This window comes from Carassius carassius, chromosome 8 (genome assembly GCF_963082965.1).
Source record: "Carassius carassius chromosome 8, fCarCar2.1, whole genome shotgun sequence".
Classification (NCBI taxonomy): domain Eukaryota; kingdom Metazoa; phylum Chordata; class Actinopteri; order Cypriniformes; family Cyprinidae; genus Carassius; species Carassius carassius.
Genome location: NC_081762.1, coordinates 9,709,756 through 9,729,075, shown reverse-complemented (window position 1 = coordinate 9,729,075; position 19,320 = coordinate 9,709,756). Strand labels below are relative to the sequence as shown.

The window sequence follows — 19,320 nt, the reverse complement described above, 5'->3', positions numbered from 1 at the left end:
GGTTAGTGCATTCGTAGTCTTTTATGGTAATATCATCAGCTAAATAATTCAAGCAAGTTATATTATGGCTGGTCAAAGCTCACTGGAAGCTATCACTAATCTTTTGGTAATTAAAAATGAATAGGGAGTGCTAAAATTCACTAAAACAAAATCTGGTAGGTAATCCTAATAATATATTTGATAAAAAATAAAGTCATTTACTGTGAAGTTATAACTTAGAATGAGTGACTGATTCTATGAAGAAACAAACATACAATTTAAGTAAATGAAAAACATAAACATGCATACAGTAGTCATGGGGAGATCACTATTAACAAGCCTTATAAATGTATATACAACTTTTAAGCAGTGTAATGTTTTGGTACACATATGTCATCCTAATATCACAATTTATCGTTATAAAGAGTATTTACAAATGAAACAATCTTTTGGTGAGGTCAAAGGTCTACATAATCCTGAGGTCAGCGTTTGTGAATTGGTGGGGGCAGACAAGCTCTAGAGCTGGTCGGTCTTTCTGGAATCTGCTCATAAATGGAGCTGGAGGAAGCATTCAGATTTGGCTGCTCTGAATGATGAAAACCAGAGTGTTGAGGTGGAGTCATCAGTGGGGACACGCCAAAACTCTGAGGGAAAAATCATAAAATGTAGCATTTTTATAACAGATTGCGCACTATATACTACACAGAAAATCTTCATAAAATATTCTCATCATGGATATTAACCTGCCCTCTGAGCTCTGGTTGCATAGGACCATGAGCAGATCTTGGGGGTGGTCTTAGAGGAAGACTAGGCTCGGGTCTTGGTACAGCAAAGCCATCTTGGGCACCCCTGATGTTCACCTCTGAATATAGATGATTCCTTGGAAGGTTCACTGAAGATAAGGTCAAAAGATGCACCAAATAAGCATTTACATTCATGATATATATTATTTTAGTGACTCTAGTGCATGGTTCTTTTGAAACCATTTCAAGTCATTTTTATATTTAAACAACGAGACATAAAATGTTCAAAACTAGTTAATCCTGAGCCAGTTCTGATGGTTGTTTTCCTCATTTCTCACCTCCATCCCCTGCCGCCTGCCTCCTCCACCCCACAGCATAGCAGTCAATCTCTTCTGGACGACTGCGTGTGTGGGGGGGTTCTTCATAAGTGTGCATGGGCTCCAGTTTCCAGTATTTCGGGTCTGCTGCTGTTGTGTCAAAGTTTGGGATGGATGGAGGGGTAAAGGCTGCTGTTGCTCCCTGGAGGTCAGGTTGGGCACTGACGTTGGGGGTATTTTCCGATAGTGCTCTTGGCGGTTTGTTAACTCGAGCATACTGGACATCCACAGGAGAAAGATGATCCCCTGTTAGATTAAGATTTGAGGGGTTTTCAGCAACCTCAGGACTTCCATTCTAGAGGGAGGAAAATAGTAAGGTGTCCTGTTAGGGCATAATTTTATAACTTTGACATTAAACACTTACATTTAAAAAAAAAGAAGTCATAACTAAACTCTTTCTCTCTTTACCCTTAAGAAATTAAACCATGGTTTTAGTATGGTATAGTAACCATGTTTTCTTATTTTTTCTATTTTTGTTTGTTTGTTTTTTTGCCGTATTAGCATTTGTATAACCTCAGTTTTCCAAATAACATGAATAAACTGTGGTTAGTGTAGCAAATCCATGGTTAATTTGTGGTTACCATGGTTTAACTAGTAACGTAATGTTTTATGTTGTAGGCCTATATAGACTATTTGTAGTAAAATCGTGGTTAATTTTAGTAAGGGAAACCTTTATCACACAAACCATCACACAAATACAACAGTATGGCAAAAGGCAACAGAAGCTTTGTAGTGAAGTTTTGTTATCTAGTAAATGTGAGTTGTTTCTGGAGTAGTTACCTCACCTTTAACTCGCTTAATTAAAATAATCAGTTGATTCGGGAATCGGATTAGCCGCGTGGTTTTTGATTCACAAATTGAAACGGTTTAAGCGAATCATTTACTAAATCAGGCTGCATTTGTCGCGTAGTATGTTTGTTTGTTCGTTCAGTATGCAATGGCAAGTCGACAAAATATGTTTTTCTATGCATTTTATGTCAACGTAGCTACACTGTCTTGTCCCTGCATCACACGTACCGTATTTTTCGGACTATAAGTCGCACCTGAGTATAAGTCGCACCAGTCCAAAAATACATCATGATGAGGAAAAAAACATATATAAGTCGCACTGGACTGTAAGTCGCATTTATTTAGAACCAAGAACCAAGAGAAAACATTACTGTCTACAGCCAAGAGAGGGTGCTATATGTCTTCAGTGTAGACTACAGGAGCACTGTGCAGCATAGAGCGCCCTCTCGCGGCTGGAGACGGTAATGTTTTCTATTGGTTCATTTCTCTTGGTTCATTTCTCTCGGTTCATGTCAAATTAATTTTGATAAATAAGTCGCACCTAACTATAAGTCGCAGGACCAGCCAAACTATGAAAAAAAGTGCGACTTATAGTCCGGAAAATACGGTAAACATATTTGGTTTATATGAAGGTCGCGAATAATTGGGGAAAATTCTATTGACGGTGTAATTCTGGTATATTCTTAGAGTTTGCTTAGCCTACTGCTGTTAAGGTAAGAAGCGATTTTTAGCTTGTTGCTGTTCGATCTCTATGATGTTCTTCGTGGTTGCTAGTGTGTGAGGGCGCTTACTAACCAAAAGAGGATGCTCGACCATAACTTTTTTTTTTGTCCACAGATAGACTATGACTGTGAAATAAGTCTATATAGAGTCTATAGGATTTTTTTTATCGTTTTTTTTTCATCTCTCAAAGCGTGTAAGCAATGTGTGTGAGAAAAAAAAAAGAGATTTTGCTTTTTGCTTTCAATGCCTGTAATCTACTCACTTCTAGCCCAGTAGGCGCTGTTTCACTTCCACACCTGCATTCTGGCATCGAGTGCGTCTGTTTTAGTGGCTTTCTCACGGCTGCATACTGAACAGGCTCTTCTGTAGCAGAAGCGGTCTGTTTGGAGGGGTTTGTGGGTAATGAATCCACAACAGCTGGACCGATGGCCATGGGCAGTTTTGTCTGTTCCTCTCGATCTATTGCTTTTCCATTTCTCTCTTCTTCCTCATCCTTTACCCGCCACCCATTAATTTCCGCAAAACCCCCATCTGGCTATACAGCAAGAAAAAAATAACAGCATATGAAGTGAGACGTAAAATCATCTTTAATATCTCCTCTTCTGTATTAAAATCATGAAGATTCGCTAGGGTAAATGTACCTGAATACAAGGTACAGTCAACATCTCATTAAAAGGCCCCACAGGATTATGGGTGTAGTAGCTGATTAGGTCGTCCAAGCTTCTATGCCGGCTGTGTTCTCCAGCAATTAGATATACACTACCAGATGATCCATACTCCTCCTCTTCAATTATGAAATGACGACACCGGTCTTCTCCTCTGAGGTTTTAATGAATTTGTTATTTAGTGAGTGAGTGATATTAGAGATGTCATTGCATTAGTTTGCATCTGTAGGTAAGTTACACTAGTATTTTACTGATATACTAGTATTTTAAAATGAACAGAAGCACAAATTACTAAAAAAATATATATTTTTTTACGTTAAGGTTTTAAATAAAAATAGTTGGTTAAGTTTTGGGAAAAAGTATTGCAAATGAAAAAATGGCCCATTAAAGGGAAGTTAGTTTTGAGAAATTAAAAGAAAGTCTATATGAGTGATTTGTTTAAACATCATACAGGAACAAAATAAATAACTATTTTATTAGTGGGTCATTGAATCATTCACACATCAAGTTTGTTCAAATTCTAACAAACTCAGAAATGAAACATCACTACCGTTTGTTGCTTGATGGTTGATTTTGCTTTTTAATTTACTGTATATTGAACCTTTTTTTTTTATAATCCAACACAATCATATTTCGAAGGCCCATTTACACCAAGGAAGATAACTGTAACTATACAGTTTCTATAAAGTTTTCTAATTATATGAGAATATGTCTAGCAATAACAGCAATGTGGAACAATATCTTTGGAATCACTTTTAGATTTTTTTTTTCTAGCAGACGAGCGATAAGGACATTGACAGCCAATCAAAATTATTATTATTTTTTTTTTAAGCAGCTGGCAACAAAACTATCTTATCTTGAATTGGTGTGGATGCTAATCGTTCTTTATAGTTATGTACTATATTGTTAAATAATGACACTAGTGTTTTTGTGTGTGTTCAAAATAAAGTACCTGTAAGACAGCACAAAGCCAATCTTTGACTCGCTCAGCCTCAACAGGAAACAGCCTTGTGGCTTATCCTGCAACAGCTGTTCCGCTTCCCTGAGAGTGAGAAAGATGGGTTGTGCGAAAATGTAAGCTGAATAGTATATGTATTTGACACAGTTTCACATCTGTATTTGTGCAACTTTGCGTGTGCACCTGTTTTTCTGTTATGTTTTTGGAAGAATATTTAGATGTGGCGGTAACCTGCGTGTAGCGAAACCATGGAGCCAGCGGGGAAGAGGCTGTCCGGGCCTGTGCAGTCGCGGCAGCTGCATTCTTTCAAACCACAGCAGAGTGTGAGCGCGCAGAGATGGAGTCAGAGCCTCCAGGGGCCTCACGGGACCCAAAACCAGAGCAGGATCCATCCTCTTCACTGTCGTCTTTAACAGAGGGAATCCAAGTAGGATGTCATTTAGATGTCATTTAAAAAACATTTTATAAATATTTAAAAAGATGAAATACTATTTGATATGTGTCTCTGCGATGCCTTACAATGTTAAATGTTTTCATAGTTTTACATACTAGTATTGTGAAACTACACTGATCTCTTAATGAACATAAACATGGAAATAGACAGCGTTCCAAAAAATTATAATTTGTAGATAATGAGAATAAATGCTCTACAAAAATTTAAAACAGCTTGACGTGATTTCGAAAATGACTTCAGAAGACATCGCTACTCTCTCATTGATTATTTGAGAATGCTTTAAAATATTGTACATAATAAATTTGGCCTAAAAATGTAAAGCGTTGTCAGTTTTGACCTTGTTTTTGGTCGACTGACCAACCTGCTATTTCTTTGCTTCAAAAAGCTCTTTAGAGATAATGTAGAACAGCCAAACCGCTGATAGAAGTGGATTTTTTTTTTTTTTTAAGAAGAATAAATTGTAGCACATGAACATTTTGCCTTTGAGGATATAAGAATATATATATATATATATAATAGAAAATCTGTGGTTCTAAGTTTTGCAGACATTTTTCCGTCATGTCTACACATTTATTACTTGACAGATTCACCTCATTTTCCTTCTGCTGGCCCTGTTGTGCTGTGGGACGACACTTGATGCTCCGCCGGGGTTTTACAGGAGGTTTCTTGGTTGTTGGATGGTTCTCTGGAGCTACAGATGGACGGGGCTTTGGTCTTGGGTAATGGAAAGAAAGCGCGCTCAATCGCTCTTCTCTCTGCTGAGATTCAGCATCTGTACAACAATAAAATAAATTCTGAATTTTATTAAGTATTGAAAAACTCATCAACAGTAAATGAAAGATGGATGTGATCAAATTTAATTTGTTAAAACGATTCTCTTTATAGTTCTTTCAACCTTCGATCTGACTTTTAACTGCCTTTTGAATGTATTTATCTTTAAATACATTTAGATATTTAATATTAGCTTGTAGATGTTAGCATCTAAATATAAATATAGATGTCAGTGTGCAAAATTTAGAAGTTGAGATACAGTTAGAATCACACTAGTACAGTCAGGCTCAAAATAACTCTGAACGGAAATGTCATGTTCTCTACAAACACCCCAGCAACACAGAGCACAAGATACCAAACAATCAACAAAACTATAATGTTACAAATATTAAAAGCTCTGTTTAACAATAATGCTGTCGAAAGATTATGGAATAGCCATGCAGTCAGAATCTGTTCATGTGTCTGAGCATTATATAGTATAGTAATTTAGTAGTAGAATATCATTTAGATTTGGACTGTAATTTTATATTAAACAAAGTCTAGTCAATTTCTGTTCTTTTAAACTAACTCTCAATTCTATATTAATGCTAGATTGCCTGTAGTCCATTTTAACACATTAAAACAAAATAAGCACAGCTTGCGCACCATATAGCTTCATTCTGACACTAAACCTAAAAAATACATTTACCTTCATGAAAGCGATTAATTAAATAAGTATAACCTTGTCAAAATAACATCTGTATCTGACCTTCTAATAAATACAGACATTTTAAGATTTTAAAAGAAAGTCAGAAGAAACAAGTAAAAACAACTTCTTAAAACCAGGTTGTGCTTTGTTTTTTGTAATAAAACACAGCTGATTTCTATCTAGAAAAAAATAGTATATAAGTTCCAAAGGTGTTGAAAAAATAGCTGACCTTTAATCTTTTGGTAGTCAAAGTCCATTCTCAAGTGCAGGATGTAAAATGCTACCTCTTCCTATCTCTACTTGAGTGTTTCTGCCTCATCCTGTTTAATGCATGTGTGAGTGCGAGAGAAAGAGAGCGGAAAAGGTCAGAGGCAAAGAACTGATTGTGAACTGTTAGTGATTGTGTGCAGATTTCCCTTTCAAAATTCTTGTGAAATATTTAACTGATAAACATCCTGACAAATTTCTTGTGAAAAGTTGCCGTGCACTGAAAAATAATAATAATAATAATAATAATAGTGTAGAAACCAAATTGCATCAGAAATTCACAGTAAATTTCACAAACTATTACAAAGAAACAAAAAGTAACCCATTGAATTAAGCATGAGATTTTGAAGTAGAAAAAAATTACATTTTCTTTTCTTTTAAAGCATACTTCCAATAATTACTTTGAAAAGTAGTTCTTTTTACAGAGTGCAACAAGTCGTTGTTGTCTCAAAATGTTTTTTAAGCAATAAGAGTACGTAGTTATGATGTTCCTTAAAACAAAAGCTTTGAAAAGATATGTTTTAACATAGCTTGCAGAACTGATATGTTAAAGTGGAGGTCCTCTCAAATCGATTGACTTTTTAATCATAATTTTTTATGTCATGTCATGTTACTGCAGATTTATTGGGTTCCTGTAGTTAGTTTTTTTTTTTAGGTTTTTGAATGCCTGTCTATAAAACAAAACTATTGTTGTTTTAAACTGTCTGTGAAATGTTTCCCTCTTCAACACAAATGTGACCATGTAAATTTGTATATGTGTATCCTGTATATGTGCATGTACTTTTTTTATCTTTTATGTTTTATGTTTGAGCACAGTGAGTGTGTTGTTTGGGTGAGACAGATATAAAGAGTGAGAACATGTTTGTGTGTGTGTGTGTGTGTGTGTGTGTGTGTGTGTGTGTGTGTGTGTGTGTGTGAGAGAGAGAGAGAGAGAGAGAGAGAGAGAGAGAGAGAGAGAGAGAGAGAGAGATAGAGAGAGAGAGAGAAGAGGCAGTTGCGTCATGTGACTTGCTCACCACACAGGATGAGAAAGAACGACCACAATGAAGGTGAGGAAAAAAGAAAGAGAAGACAAAGAAATGAACAAACGGTAAGCAGAATACTCTGCCCAGTTCCCACAAGCTGTTCTCTAAATTTGACACATTCCTTTACAGTGTTTTGGGATACATAATGAGATTTTTTATTTGTCTTTTCATTCTTTCTTTTTTTCTGTTTTTAATTTAGGTTTATATTATTTTTTTATTTTAAGATGATCATTTTTTTATCTTCAGTTCAAAATAATTCTCAAACTAATTTGTGTCCATTGTTCTAATTTTATTTTATTTTGCAATATTGACTAGCTGACAGTTAGAGGACACATCCACTAGATGGCGCAAGTACATTAACAGTGAGAATGAAATTCGGAATAAGACAGGAACAAAAATTACCTGTCAACCGCTAACAATAGTCATGCAAAAGTCATGCATACCAAATTACATACAAGGGTTTTATTTAATGTGATTTTCATGTACATTATTACATCCTAATTTGATTCAAAACGTACGCTTTAAAACTGTTGATTAAATAAGAACAGCTGTCCAGCCATTAGATCTGAGCCGAGCCCACTTTAATTTTTGCCAGCAATATTACAATGACCTTAACTAATTCTCTATTAATTTTCCGACTTGCTACTCTAGCTTAAATGCACAAAAGTATTTTGTGTTGCAGAAACTCATCAATTGAACCTCAATCTCTCAGCTGTTATTTCCTGAGGTTTATGGAGCTGCAGAGAGAGATAGTTACCTATACCCCCGTTTTCATGAGGTGTGTTGCGGCAAGCGGTTTTAACATTTAGTACTTAAAATACACTGACGTATGTTAGTACGAATATAGGCTATTTTTAACTACCTATAAGTAATCCAGTGGTTATCAATATATAGAATCTTACTATTAAACTGCTGGTTATTATGCTAAGTAATCCAGTGGCAATCAATATAGTTGAATCTTATTATTAAACTGCTGGTTTTCTCTGGCCAGATAAATAATGGTGACTTGACATCAATTGACTTTTAACTTTTAATTAGATGGTACTTGTTTATAAGTGTTTTTTTTTCTGTGAGTAAATAGATTTTGTTGTAAAAACTGATTCTCATTTATATGTGGTTCATATTTCAAGTTACTCTTGTAACTAGTATGTATTTCCATTTCTGAAACCCATTCCAGTTTTCCTAATATTAGTTACTACAGCTTATTATTTATGGGTTTATTTTATTATTATTTTTTTTTATTATTACATTCACTACTGGAACAAGTAGGCAAGTTGTTTTAGTAGGATTAGTATGATTGATAGTTCAAAAGAAATTTTGAGAAGTTAGTAAAAAGAGTTAGTGTAGAGTGTTAAAATGGCTTGCCACACGCGGGGACTGCACTGACATGGTCAACATGAGCGTTTCCTCATTTCAGTACAAGTGCGTCCGCAGTGAGCGGAGCTCTGGAGGAAATAACCTACAGTCCGTCAAACAGACACCACGCAGCTTCATGACGGATCTATGTCAGGTAGGCTACGTCCCATAATTCAACCGATTATTCATGTTACAGTGGATTTGACATAGAATTGTCTCTTCTATATGAAAGCAGAGGGATAAGAGAATTTTTTTTCAATATATGTCGCAGTGCACGATAGAAGTTACTAATACAAGGAAATGTAGCCTACACTAATTTAAACGTTGCATCATTATTGTGGCACTTCAGGGCTTCCTATGTGCGGAGCTCAGAGACCCTCGCAGAGGAATATTAAACCGACACGACGCGCGAGAATGAGACACGAACAAGTTTTCACCCGCAGCTCTCAGACGCTCGTGTTCTGCACAGAGTCGACAGGAGACGCTCAATTATACTGTATTTTTAAAAATTGTATGCGATTTCGTTTCATTTCATGTGAATTGTTTTTTGTTGTTGTTGTTGTCAGACCAAAGCAAAACGGAGAAAAAAAAAATTGGCGGTTTAAACGTTAATTTTTATTCACATTTGCTTTTAAAATTTCTTAAGACTGCTGCAATTCTAAAAACCTTGTGCGAGTTTTAAAACTGGCAGTTGACAGCCACAGACTTTATTAATGAAATAACCAAGAAACACAGATTGTTGCATACCTTGTTCGTGATATCCAGGTGGTTAGCAACTAGATGTACCAGGGCCTGGCTAACCCCCCAGGCCCCGAGGGCAAACAATTAGACCCGATCTTTTTTTCTAGGTGTAGGTTTTTTTTTTTTTTTAAGAAACAAGAAATGCGAGTTTCTTTGTCCATATTTGGTTTAGAGCGCATAGATTTAGCTGAAAGCGTGCTGGAAAGTAGGCGTTACTGATTGCATGTGTAAGTTATTCCTCCTTTTGTAAAATAAGTTGTTGTCAGGCAACCCAAAATGTGATTTATGTGATAACATTTGATTAATAAGTTTTATTCAAGTCAGAGTTGTATATTATTGGGATTTAAAGTTGGATCAATATCATTACCATTTTGCAGTGTAGGTAAGCAAGGTATAGGCCTATGTCATTACATTATACATTTTGTGCGTGTGCGTGTGCGCGCGCATAAAGTGAAGCTGCGTTTAAATCATAGTTAAAATAGTGGGTTATGTGTTTGCTGTGGTGGTTTGCATATGAAGAGTTCCAATGGAACAGCCTTTAAAAGCCATCTTGGTCAAAAATGAGATAACATACTGATTGAATGCTCTCCACGCATAGTATTTTTTCATCAAGTACTACAGTACTTTCACCTCAAATGTGCTAAAACCCAGCCTCAACCCATTAAGAAGTAGGCTACTTAGAAACCTGTAAATAAAAAATAAAAAAATCAGACGTACTTAGAGGCTTCTGAATCTGAACTCTCTCTCTCTCTCTCTCTCTCTCTCTCTCTCTCTCTCTCTCTCTCTCTCTCTCTATATATATATATATATATATATATATATATATATATATATATATATATATATATATATATGTACTTAGACATTCTTTACCCATGATTTTCTTACCATCCCTCATTGTTTTCCTCTTTTATGTTGCTCTAAATCTGTAGCCCCAGAACTTTGATCTTAATCAAGGATGTGATCATTGTTTTGGGCGTTTCATGGCTGGAGATCTGATCCCAGATCCAGCAGGAAGTTTTCAGGTTTTGGAATTGCTCTTCAAGTTCTTTCTTTGATCTTGTACAGATGGGAATGAAAGCAAGCTCACGCTCAAATTTCAGAACTCAGTCACTTAAACCTCAGGCGCAGTCACACATTTGACTCAGCTGATTTTACAAAATAAAGTAGCTAACATAAGGGGATGGAAGATATAGTCTATGTACTTTTTAAGCTAAAATACTGCAAAATGCAGTGATGATGCAAAGATAACAACCAAACTCAGTCTGAAACTAATTGTTAAGCATAGTTTTACTGGCTATGTGTAATTTGACACAGCTGAGTGAGTGTTGCTCCACTGAAGGAAAAAGGGGGGTTTTTTGTTTTGCAATGAAGGCTATAGTTCTTCTCTGTGGCTTTTTCCCTGGTATGTTAAGAAGCTGAAGTGAGATGGGTGGGGTGACATTTTGGAAAAGAACTGATGATCAAATGCAGGCTTTCCATCTCGGTTCCGTTCCCTCTGAACACAGTTGAAGTGCACTTTAAACAATGCAACTGACATGCGCTCCAAACACTTTGAATATCCAGTGTGCTCTGTCAACTTCAGTTTGGCACATGTGCTGCTGTTGTCTTGATCATCACAGTGCAATGCAGATGGGTTCTGGAGCACAAAATGTGTGTTGTGATTGCATGTGCGTGTGGTACAGGCTTAATTTGTGGGTGGGACAGGTCCCCACCAGTTTTTGCCAGGGTCTATATTGTCCCTACCACATTTTGAAAATAATTAAAAAATCTTGTGGAAGGCATGTATTAAAGGGAAAACAAGATCAACAAATCATTCTTCATGTTCTAATTAGTGTGATAAACAAAACAAAAAATTAATTTGATTTCTTACATATGCATAACTCGAACAACGCAACTCGACGTGATTTGCAGCACTTTTCGTAATTACATTATAGCATTTTATAAAAAAATTGGAGCGCTTCTTTAGTTACCCTCAAAAAATGGAAGTGAAATGTGTCAACATGCCCCGTAAGTGGAGTACATTGTAACATATGAGGGGAACCTTGCAAACACTGTGACCAGCAGCAAGTTTAGTTTTACTTTTCTTTTTATTTTGTTTTCATTTTGAAAAGCTTATATTAGTTGCTGTTTACCTCATGTTATGCTATGGAGGTTCTCTTTTGTTTTTTGATTGTACAACCCGAATTCCGGAAAAGTTGGGACGTTTTTTAAATTTTAATAAAATGAAAACTAAAGGAATTTCAAATCACATGAGCCAATATTTTATTCACAATAGAACATAGATAACGTAGCAACTGTTTAAACTGAGAAATTTTACACTTTTATCCACTTAATTAGCTCATTTAAAATTTAATGCCTGCTACAGGTCTCAAAAAAGTTGGCACGGGGGCAACAAATGGCTAAAAAAGCAAGCAGTTTTGAAAAGATTCAGCTGGGAGAACATCTAGTGATTAATTAAGTTAATTGATATCAGGTCTGTAACATGATTAGCTATAAAAGCTTTGTCTTAGAGAAGCAGAGCCTCTCAGAAGTAAAGATGGGCAGAGGCTCTCCAATCTGTGAAAGACTGCGTAAAAAAATTGTGGAAAACTTTAAAAACAATGTTCCTCAACGTCAAATTGCAAAGGCTTTGCAAATCTCATCATCTACAGTGCATAACATCATCAAAAGATTCAGAGAAACTGGAGAAATCTCTGTACGTAAGGGACAAGGCCGGAGACCTTTATTGGATGTCCGTGGTCTTCGGGCTCTCAGACGACACTGCATCACTCATCGGCATGATTGTGTCAATGACATTACTAAATGGGCCCAGGAATACTTTCAGAAACCACTGTCGGTAAACACAATCCGCCGTGCCATCAGCAGATGCCAACTAAAGCTCTATCATGCAAAAAGGAAGCCATATGTGAACATGGTCCAGAAGCGCCATCGTGTCCTGTGGGCCAAGGCTCATTTAAAATGGACTATTTCAAAGTGGAATAGTGTTTTATGGTCAGACGAGTCCAAATTTGACATTCTTGTTGGAAATCACGGACGCCGTGTCCTCCGGGCTAAAGAGGAGGGAGACCTTCCCGCATGTTATCAGCGTTCAGTTCAAAAGCCAGCATCTCTGATGGTATGGGGGTGCATAAGTGCATACGGTATGGGCAGCTTGCATGTTTTGGAAGGCTCTGTGAATGCTGAAAGGTATATAAAGGTTTTAGAGCAACATATGCTTCCCTCCAAACAACGTCTATTTCAGGGAAGGCCTTGTTTATTTCAGCAGGACAATGCAAAACCACATACTGCAGCTATAACAACAGCATGGCTTCGTCGTAGAAGAGTTCGGGTGCTAACCTGGCCTGCCTGCAGTCCAGATCTTTCACCTATAGAGAACATTTGGCGCATCATTAAACGAAAAATACGTCAAAGACGACCACGAACTCTTCAGCAGCTGGAAATCTATATAAGGCAAGAATGGGACCAAATTCCAACAGCAAAACTCCAGCAACTCATAGCCTCAATGCCCAGACATCTTCAAACTGTTTTGAAAAGAAAAGGAGATGCTACACCATGGTAAACATGCCCCGTCCCAACTATTTTGAGACCTGTAGCAGAAATCAAAATTGAAATGAGCTCATTTTGTGCATAAAATTGTAAACTTTCTCAGTTTAAACATTTGCTATGTTATCTATGTTCTATTGTGAATAAAATATTGGCTCATGTGATTTGAAAGTCTTTTAGTTTTCATTTTATTAAAATTTAAAAAACGTCCCAACTTTTCCGGAATTCGGGTTGTATTTTATTCCTCTGTGTTTACTTAATGTTCTGTAATTTATTATTACATAGCCTAATACAGCATGTAGTGTAGGCCTATGCCATGCCACATCTTATTAGGTTTTGTTAATAAACATGTTGTAAGTTCGTTTGTCATTAAAACAGTAAGATTAATTGTTGTTGTGCATTTTAATTAAAAATAACAATGAATCATCTGTATTCTTTAGTCTTAAAAGGTGAAAGGTGTATGAAGCCTATAGATGTAAGCAAAACAGACAATTATCTTTTATTGTAAAACCTGACAAGATTGCGATGTCGAAAGTGAAAGCATCCAAAGCCGGGCTTATAACGGAGCAAAAGAGGGACTCCATTTACAAAATTCAAATCACCAATAATACTACTGATTAAAAAGAAAGGGTTAACCACTTTTGTTTCCATATAGCTTTTACTGTGCTAAAATTTCATCAGCATGCATTGATTAATAGCATGTTGTAGAAAAAAAAAAACCCTGCTCTTTCGACCAACCCAGAAAGTTCAGTCAGAGGGAAGAATGAGTCTGGAGCCCTGAATTGCCCAGCTCCCCGTCAGTGATCTAGCACCCCCTCAGCACCTCCATTCAAAATCTTCTGACACCGCCCTGGTACATTGATGTATTTTTAAAAAGCGAAAATTAAATTAAGTTTTTTCAACTCTAAACCCAGTCCCCAAGTAAATTAGGTTATTAAAAAAAAATAGCAAAAAGATTTGCGCGGTGTCCTCATGACTTTTTAAAGCAAAGTTACGCCCCTGGTGTGTGGCATGTGTCTTCTAGATACAAATGTTTGATTGTATCTGTGTTATATAAATAACTTTTTTTAAAGATACTCCCTGAGTCCCTTTATTGTTTTTCCTGTTTCGGCTTCTAAGCACTGATCTCTGTTTTGCTGACTTGTTGTTACAGATACTGTTTGACTATGATTAAAAACAGCTGAAGTACTTTTGCTAAAGAAAACGTGTTGGGTTCATTTCTGTGTGAAACTACCAGCCACGATGTTAGATAGCTGCTTGTTAAGGTGTCATTATATGGTTGCTAGGGTATTGCTAAGGTGTTCTTAGTTGTTGCCATTGCTATATGGTTGCTACAGTGTTTTGGTTTGTTGCTTAGGCATTTCAGGGAGGTTGCAAGGAAATCACTTAGTGCTAAGAGTTGCTCCTAGTAAAAAAATTCTAAGAAAATTCTTGGAAATGTGGGTGTTTCTTAAAATTAAACAAAAGATCCTAGTATAGAAAAAAAGTTATTCAGAAAGCATCTTAACACTTAAAAAAAGGGTCTTTACGTCCAAAATTGTTAGGAGTACGGACGAGGACTTTTTAGAGAGAGAGAGAGAGAGAGAGAGAGAGAGAGAAAACTTTATTAATCCCGAAAGGGAAACTGGTTTGCCACCAACTTAAAACATACAGCCAACAAGCACACCACATAGCTAACACACATAAATAAATAATTCAACATTTAAAACCTATGAAAAACATGATTAAGAGACCAATGAGACATGGTTATAACAAGATACAGTTGCACAATTCAGAAATGCAGGGCAAAGAACAGACAGTTCAACAGTTTGACAGTCAACAGTGTTCATTAAAATATCTGACCGCTGCAGGAACAAAAGTCCTTCTCAATCGCTCACTGGAGCACCGAGGCATAATTAAACGCTCGCTGAAAGAGCTTCTGAGTCCATTAAAAACACTATATAGTGGATGGCCTTCAAAAAACATAACAATTTTTAATTTCGACCTCATCCTCTTCTCCACAATGACTTCAAGTGAGTCTGGGATAAGACCAATAACTGAACCAGCTCTCTTGATCAGCTTATTTATCCTATTTTTATCATCAACAGATAAGCTGCCCCCCCAGCAAAGAACAGCATAAAAAAGAACACTAGCCAAGATCCCCTGATAGAAAACATCTAAAAGCTTTGTACTAATGTTAAAAGATCTGAGTTTTCTCAAAAAGAAAAGTCTTGACTGAGCCTTCTTTATTAAAACATTAGTATTCTCTTTCCAATTTAATTTTTCATCCAAATGGACACCTAGAAATTTATATGACTGAACAATTTCAATCGGCTGACCATTAATTGTGACTGGGAGGACCTTCTCCTTTTTCTTTCTAAAATCAATCACAAGTTCTTTAGTCTTCCCTATATTTAGTTTTAGAAAGTTTGACTCACACCAGCTAGAAAAAGACTTGACCTCCCTTCTATAAGCAAGGTCATCACCCTGATTAAGTAGACCTACTAAAGCAGTGTCGTCAGAGAATTTTTGTACCAGACAGGATGACTGACTGTGCCTATAGTCCGCAGTGTAAAGTGTAAATAAAAAGGGAGATAGAACTGTGCCCTGGGGTGCTCCAGTATTAGTTAAAATAATGTCAGACTGTTTGTTGCAAAACCTAAAAAACTGTGGTCGTAATAACAGATAATCTAAAATCCAGGCAATAGTTGTATTATGCAATTTAAAATTAATTAATTTGTTAGCTAAAATATGTGGCTGTATAGTATTAAAAGCACTCAAAAAATCAAAAAACATGATTCTAACAGAACTAGCAGTAGTTTCGAGATGACTGTAAATATTATGTAACATAAATAATAGTGCATCATCTACCCCCACATCCTTCCTATATGCAAATTGCAAGGGATCCTGAAAAACAGACACCTGCCTAGTCAGATGATCAAGTACAGCCCTCTCAAAACATTTCATAATGTGTGATGTCAGAGCTATAGGCCTCAGATTAGCAAGACTATTTGACACCTTGGCTTTTTTAGGAATAGGAATAAGGCAAGATGTTTTCCACATAACCGGTATTTTAGCAGAGGACAGAGACAAAGAAAACAGTGAATGAAGGACAGAGCATAGCTGATCAGCACACACTTTTAAAGTACGTGGATGTACACCATCGGGACCTTCTGCCTTGTTTGGTTTAATATGCCTTAACTGCTGACGAACCTCTTCCATACTAAGATTAATAGCTGAACTACAGTCCTCAGAACTGCTCTGCCTTAGATTAGAGAGGACATTCTCATGTACAGAAGAAAAATCGCATTCATCAAACCTGGCAAAAAAAGTATTGGCATCATTAGCCTGTATAACCAATTTACATAAACTGGGATTACTAGTCCCATATCCAGTAATACGCTTCATACCATTCCATAGACCTCGTGTGTTGCTAATGGACATTTTACCTTCAACACTTTCCTTATATTTTTGTTTGCCCTGTCTGATGATGACTTTCAACTCCCTTTGGGCAACTTTAATCCTTTCTTTATCACCACTATAAAAGGCTGCTTTCTTATTATTAATAGCAGCTTTAACTTCTCCGGTGACCCATGGTTTATTATTGGGAAAGATTTTGATTTGTTTACACGGAATTACAGCATCGACACAATAATTAATATAACAAGTTACTTTGTCAGAGATACTGTCCAAGTGAAGTGAAGTGAAGTGAAGTGACATTCAGCCAAGTATGGTGACCCATACTCAGAATTTGTGCTCTGCATTTAACCCATCCGAAATGCACACACACAGAGCAGTGAACACACACACACACCCGGAGCAGTGGGCAGCCATTTATGCTGCGGCGCCCGGGGAGCAGTTGGGGGTTCGATGCCTTGCTCAAGGGCACCTAAGTCGTGGTATTGAGGGTGGAGAGAGAACTGTACATGCACTCCCCCCACCCACAATTCCTGCCAGCCCGGGACTCGAACTCACAACCTTTCGATTGGGAGTCCGACTCTCTAACCATTAGGCCACAACTTCCCACAAGTCACTGTCTCCACTGTCACTGTCACTGTCACTGTCAAGTTACTGTCTCCATCAAAAAACACAGACCAGTCGGTGCATTCAAAACACCCCTTTAGTGCTTCACAAGCATCATCTGACCAGACGCGCACAGTCTTTGTCGTAATCGGCTGTTTACGTATCACCGTTGAATATTTGGAAGTCAAGTTTATCAAATTATGGTCTGATTTACCCAGTGGAGGAAGCAATTTAGCAACATAGCCATCCTCAACATTTGTATAAAACAAGTCAATAGTGTTATCACCCCTCGTAGAACACATCACCATTTGTTTAAAAGATGGTAAGGTGGTGGAGAGAGTGCAGTGATTAAAATCCCCGTTCACAATAACCAGCGCATCTGGAGAAGAGCGCTGTAAGTCATGTGTGATTCTCGAAATTGTCTCAATGGCACACTTCCCATTTCCTGATGGTGGGATATACACCACCATGACAATAACATGGGAGAACTCCCTGGGTAGGTAGTAAGGTCTACAACTCACTGCAATGAGCTCAATATTCGGGTCACAGACTCTTTCTTTTACCGTAACATGTTGAGTATGGCACCAGCGGTTGTTCACATACAGACAGACACCTCCACCTTGCTTCTTACCCGTACTTGCTTGATCTCTGTCCATCCTGTGAAGTGTAAAGCCTTCCATCTCCACATGAGAATCAGGTATCCTATCAGACAGCCACGTCTCAGAAAGACAGAGTAAACTGGACTGCCGAAACGTGCGATCGAACTTCAAACAAGCTTTTTCAAGGCGAAATTCATCCGCCTTGTTGACGAGAGAGCGGACATTCCCCATAGTAACCGAGGGTAAGACAGGTTTGTATCCCCGCCGACGGTTTCTGACTCGGACACCTCCTCTGCTGCCTCTCTTCCTAACTTTTGCCCTGGGCTTGATTTCTGATAGATCAACATCAGGATCCGATAGACTTGATGCTGAAAACCGCAACTGTAGAAGCTCATGCCGGCTGTTTGTATGACAGGCAGGCCCGGCTCTTTCATCACGTGGAATGTTTGTGCAACTTTCCAAACAATCAATATCCACAGCCACAGAAGGCAAACAAGTGTACGATTTTTAAGTGCAACCATAATCATGTCGTCAGGGATCGCTCACGCTAATAATCCAGTGGCAGGGTCGCCAGCGAGGGGGCGGCGCCTCAGAGACGAGGACTTTTTAGAGACCTTAAGAGTTTCTTTAGCAGTGGAGAAAAATGGACGAAACATGAAGAGGGAGAAGAAATGTGTTGCACAATGCTTGACAGTGAATTAATAAGACTCCACACATTAGATTGTGCAGGGATCACGTTTGTGACCAATCTTATTAGAGACAAACTAACATCTCCGACACGGCACAGAAAAGCCATATTGCCAGAAATAAAAGTAATCACTACATTAACATATTTGGTAACTGGAAAAATCCAATTATGCAGCAATGATGATTTGGGTCTCTCTAGAAAAGTTTCTAAAAAACCTTCTAGAAAAGTGATCACACAAATAATTAGAGCACTTTTAGAACCTTGTCACTGTTCATTTCCTATAAAATTAAGCATGACATGATGTTAAATAAAACACATATATATATATATATATATATATATATATAATGTGTGTGTGAGAGAGAGAACAGTAAAACAGGAAAATTACGCCTGTAATTTTTAAAGTGAAGGATGGTTGTGTGGCAAGAAGTGGTCAGGGGTTCAAAGATTAACAATAAGAGAAATCCTATCCACCTTTTTCCTGACGTAAAAATGGATGCCGCCATTTGTAAATTCTATGGGTCTAGCTTTAATCTGTTATCTTAATTAAGAACACATTGGTTTGTACTACAAGCAGTTTTACTGTTTACTGCACGTTGTTATTCTCCTCATTATTTACCTATAGCGGCTAATGAAACAGAAGTCTCACACATAGGCTTACTTCCATGTTGAGGAAAAAAGGTGGATAGTAAACTATGCCACCCGGAATACATCGGGCCATAAGAGCCCTAAGCAAAGAGACACAGGTTCCTTGCCAAAGGCAGGGTGAGCATAAAGATAAACACTTCACACAAGGTCTCAAACATCACAAGTCTGTACCAGTAACATAAGCCCCTTTCACACTGCACGTCGGACCCGACAAATTGCCGGAACATTGCCGGGTCACCTTCTGTGTGAAAGCAAACACGTCCCGGGATTGATTCCAGCATTGAACCCAGGTCGGGGACCT

At 37.4% G+C, this 19,320-nt stretch overlaps 2 protein-coding genes across 3 annotated transcripts in view; one reads left to right on the top strand and one right to left on the bottom strand.

Moving 5' to 3' along the window:
• Positions 1-393: 393 nt before the first annotated feature.
• On the bottom strand, positions 394-11,185 carry LOC132145200 (uncharacterized). Of its 2 annotated transcripts, none has more exons than XM_059556025.1 (9): positions 10,425-11,185; positions 5,279-5,460; positions 4,466-4,641; positions 4,229-4,318; positions 3,253-3,430; positions 2,874-3,146; positions 1,061-1,394; positions 723-871; positions 394-623 (listed from the first exon to the last, which is right to left on the bottom strand). In XM_059556025.1, the coding sequence occupies exons 1-9, from the start codon at positions 10,432-10,434 to the stop codon at positions 462-464; spliced, it is 1,554 nt and encodes a 517-aa protein (XP_059412008.1). In that variant the 5' UTR covers positions 10,435-11,185; the 3' UTR covers positions 394-461. The 2 variants fall into 2 exon arrangements, with proteins under 2 accessions (XP_059412008.1, XP_059412007.1); XM_059556024.1 differs by lacking the exon at positions 10,425-11,185 and adding an exon at positions 6,377-6,577.
• Positions 8,803-19,320, top strand: part of LOC132145201 (death-associated protein kinase 2-like) — a 28,494-nt gene continuing 17,976 nt past the window's right edge. The window contains exon 1 of the mRNA XM_059556026.1: positions 8,803-8,949. The gene's annotated coding sequence lies outside the window, so the exon portion shown is untranslated. The remainder of the gene's footprint in view (positions 8,950-19,320) is intronic.

Excerpts from the sequence above, each read along its gene's own strand:
- LOC132145200 (XM_059556024.1), bottom strand. The coding sequence starts at position 6,404 with ATGGACTTTGACTACCAAAAGATTAAAG. Across the intron at positions 1,395-2,873 it reads CAGCGCCTACTGGGCTAGAA|AATGGAAGTCCTGAGGTTGC; the intron begins GTGAGTAGATTA and ends TCCTCCCTCTAG. Across the intron at positions 624-722 it reads AACCAGAGCTCAGAGGGCAG|AGTTTTGGCGTGTCCCCACT; the intron begins GTTAATATCCAT and ends TTTTTCCCTCAG.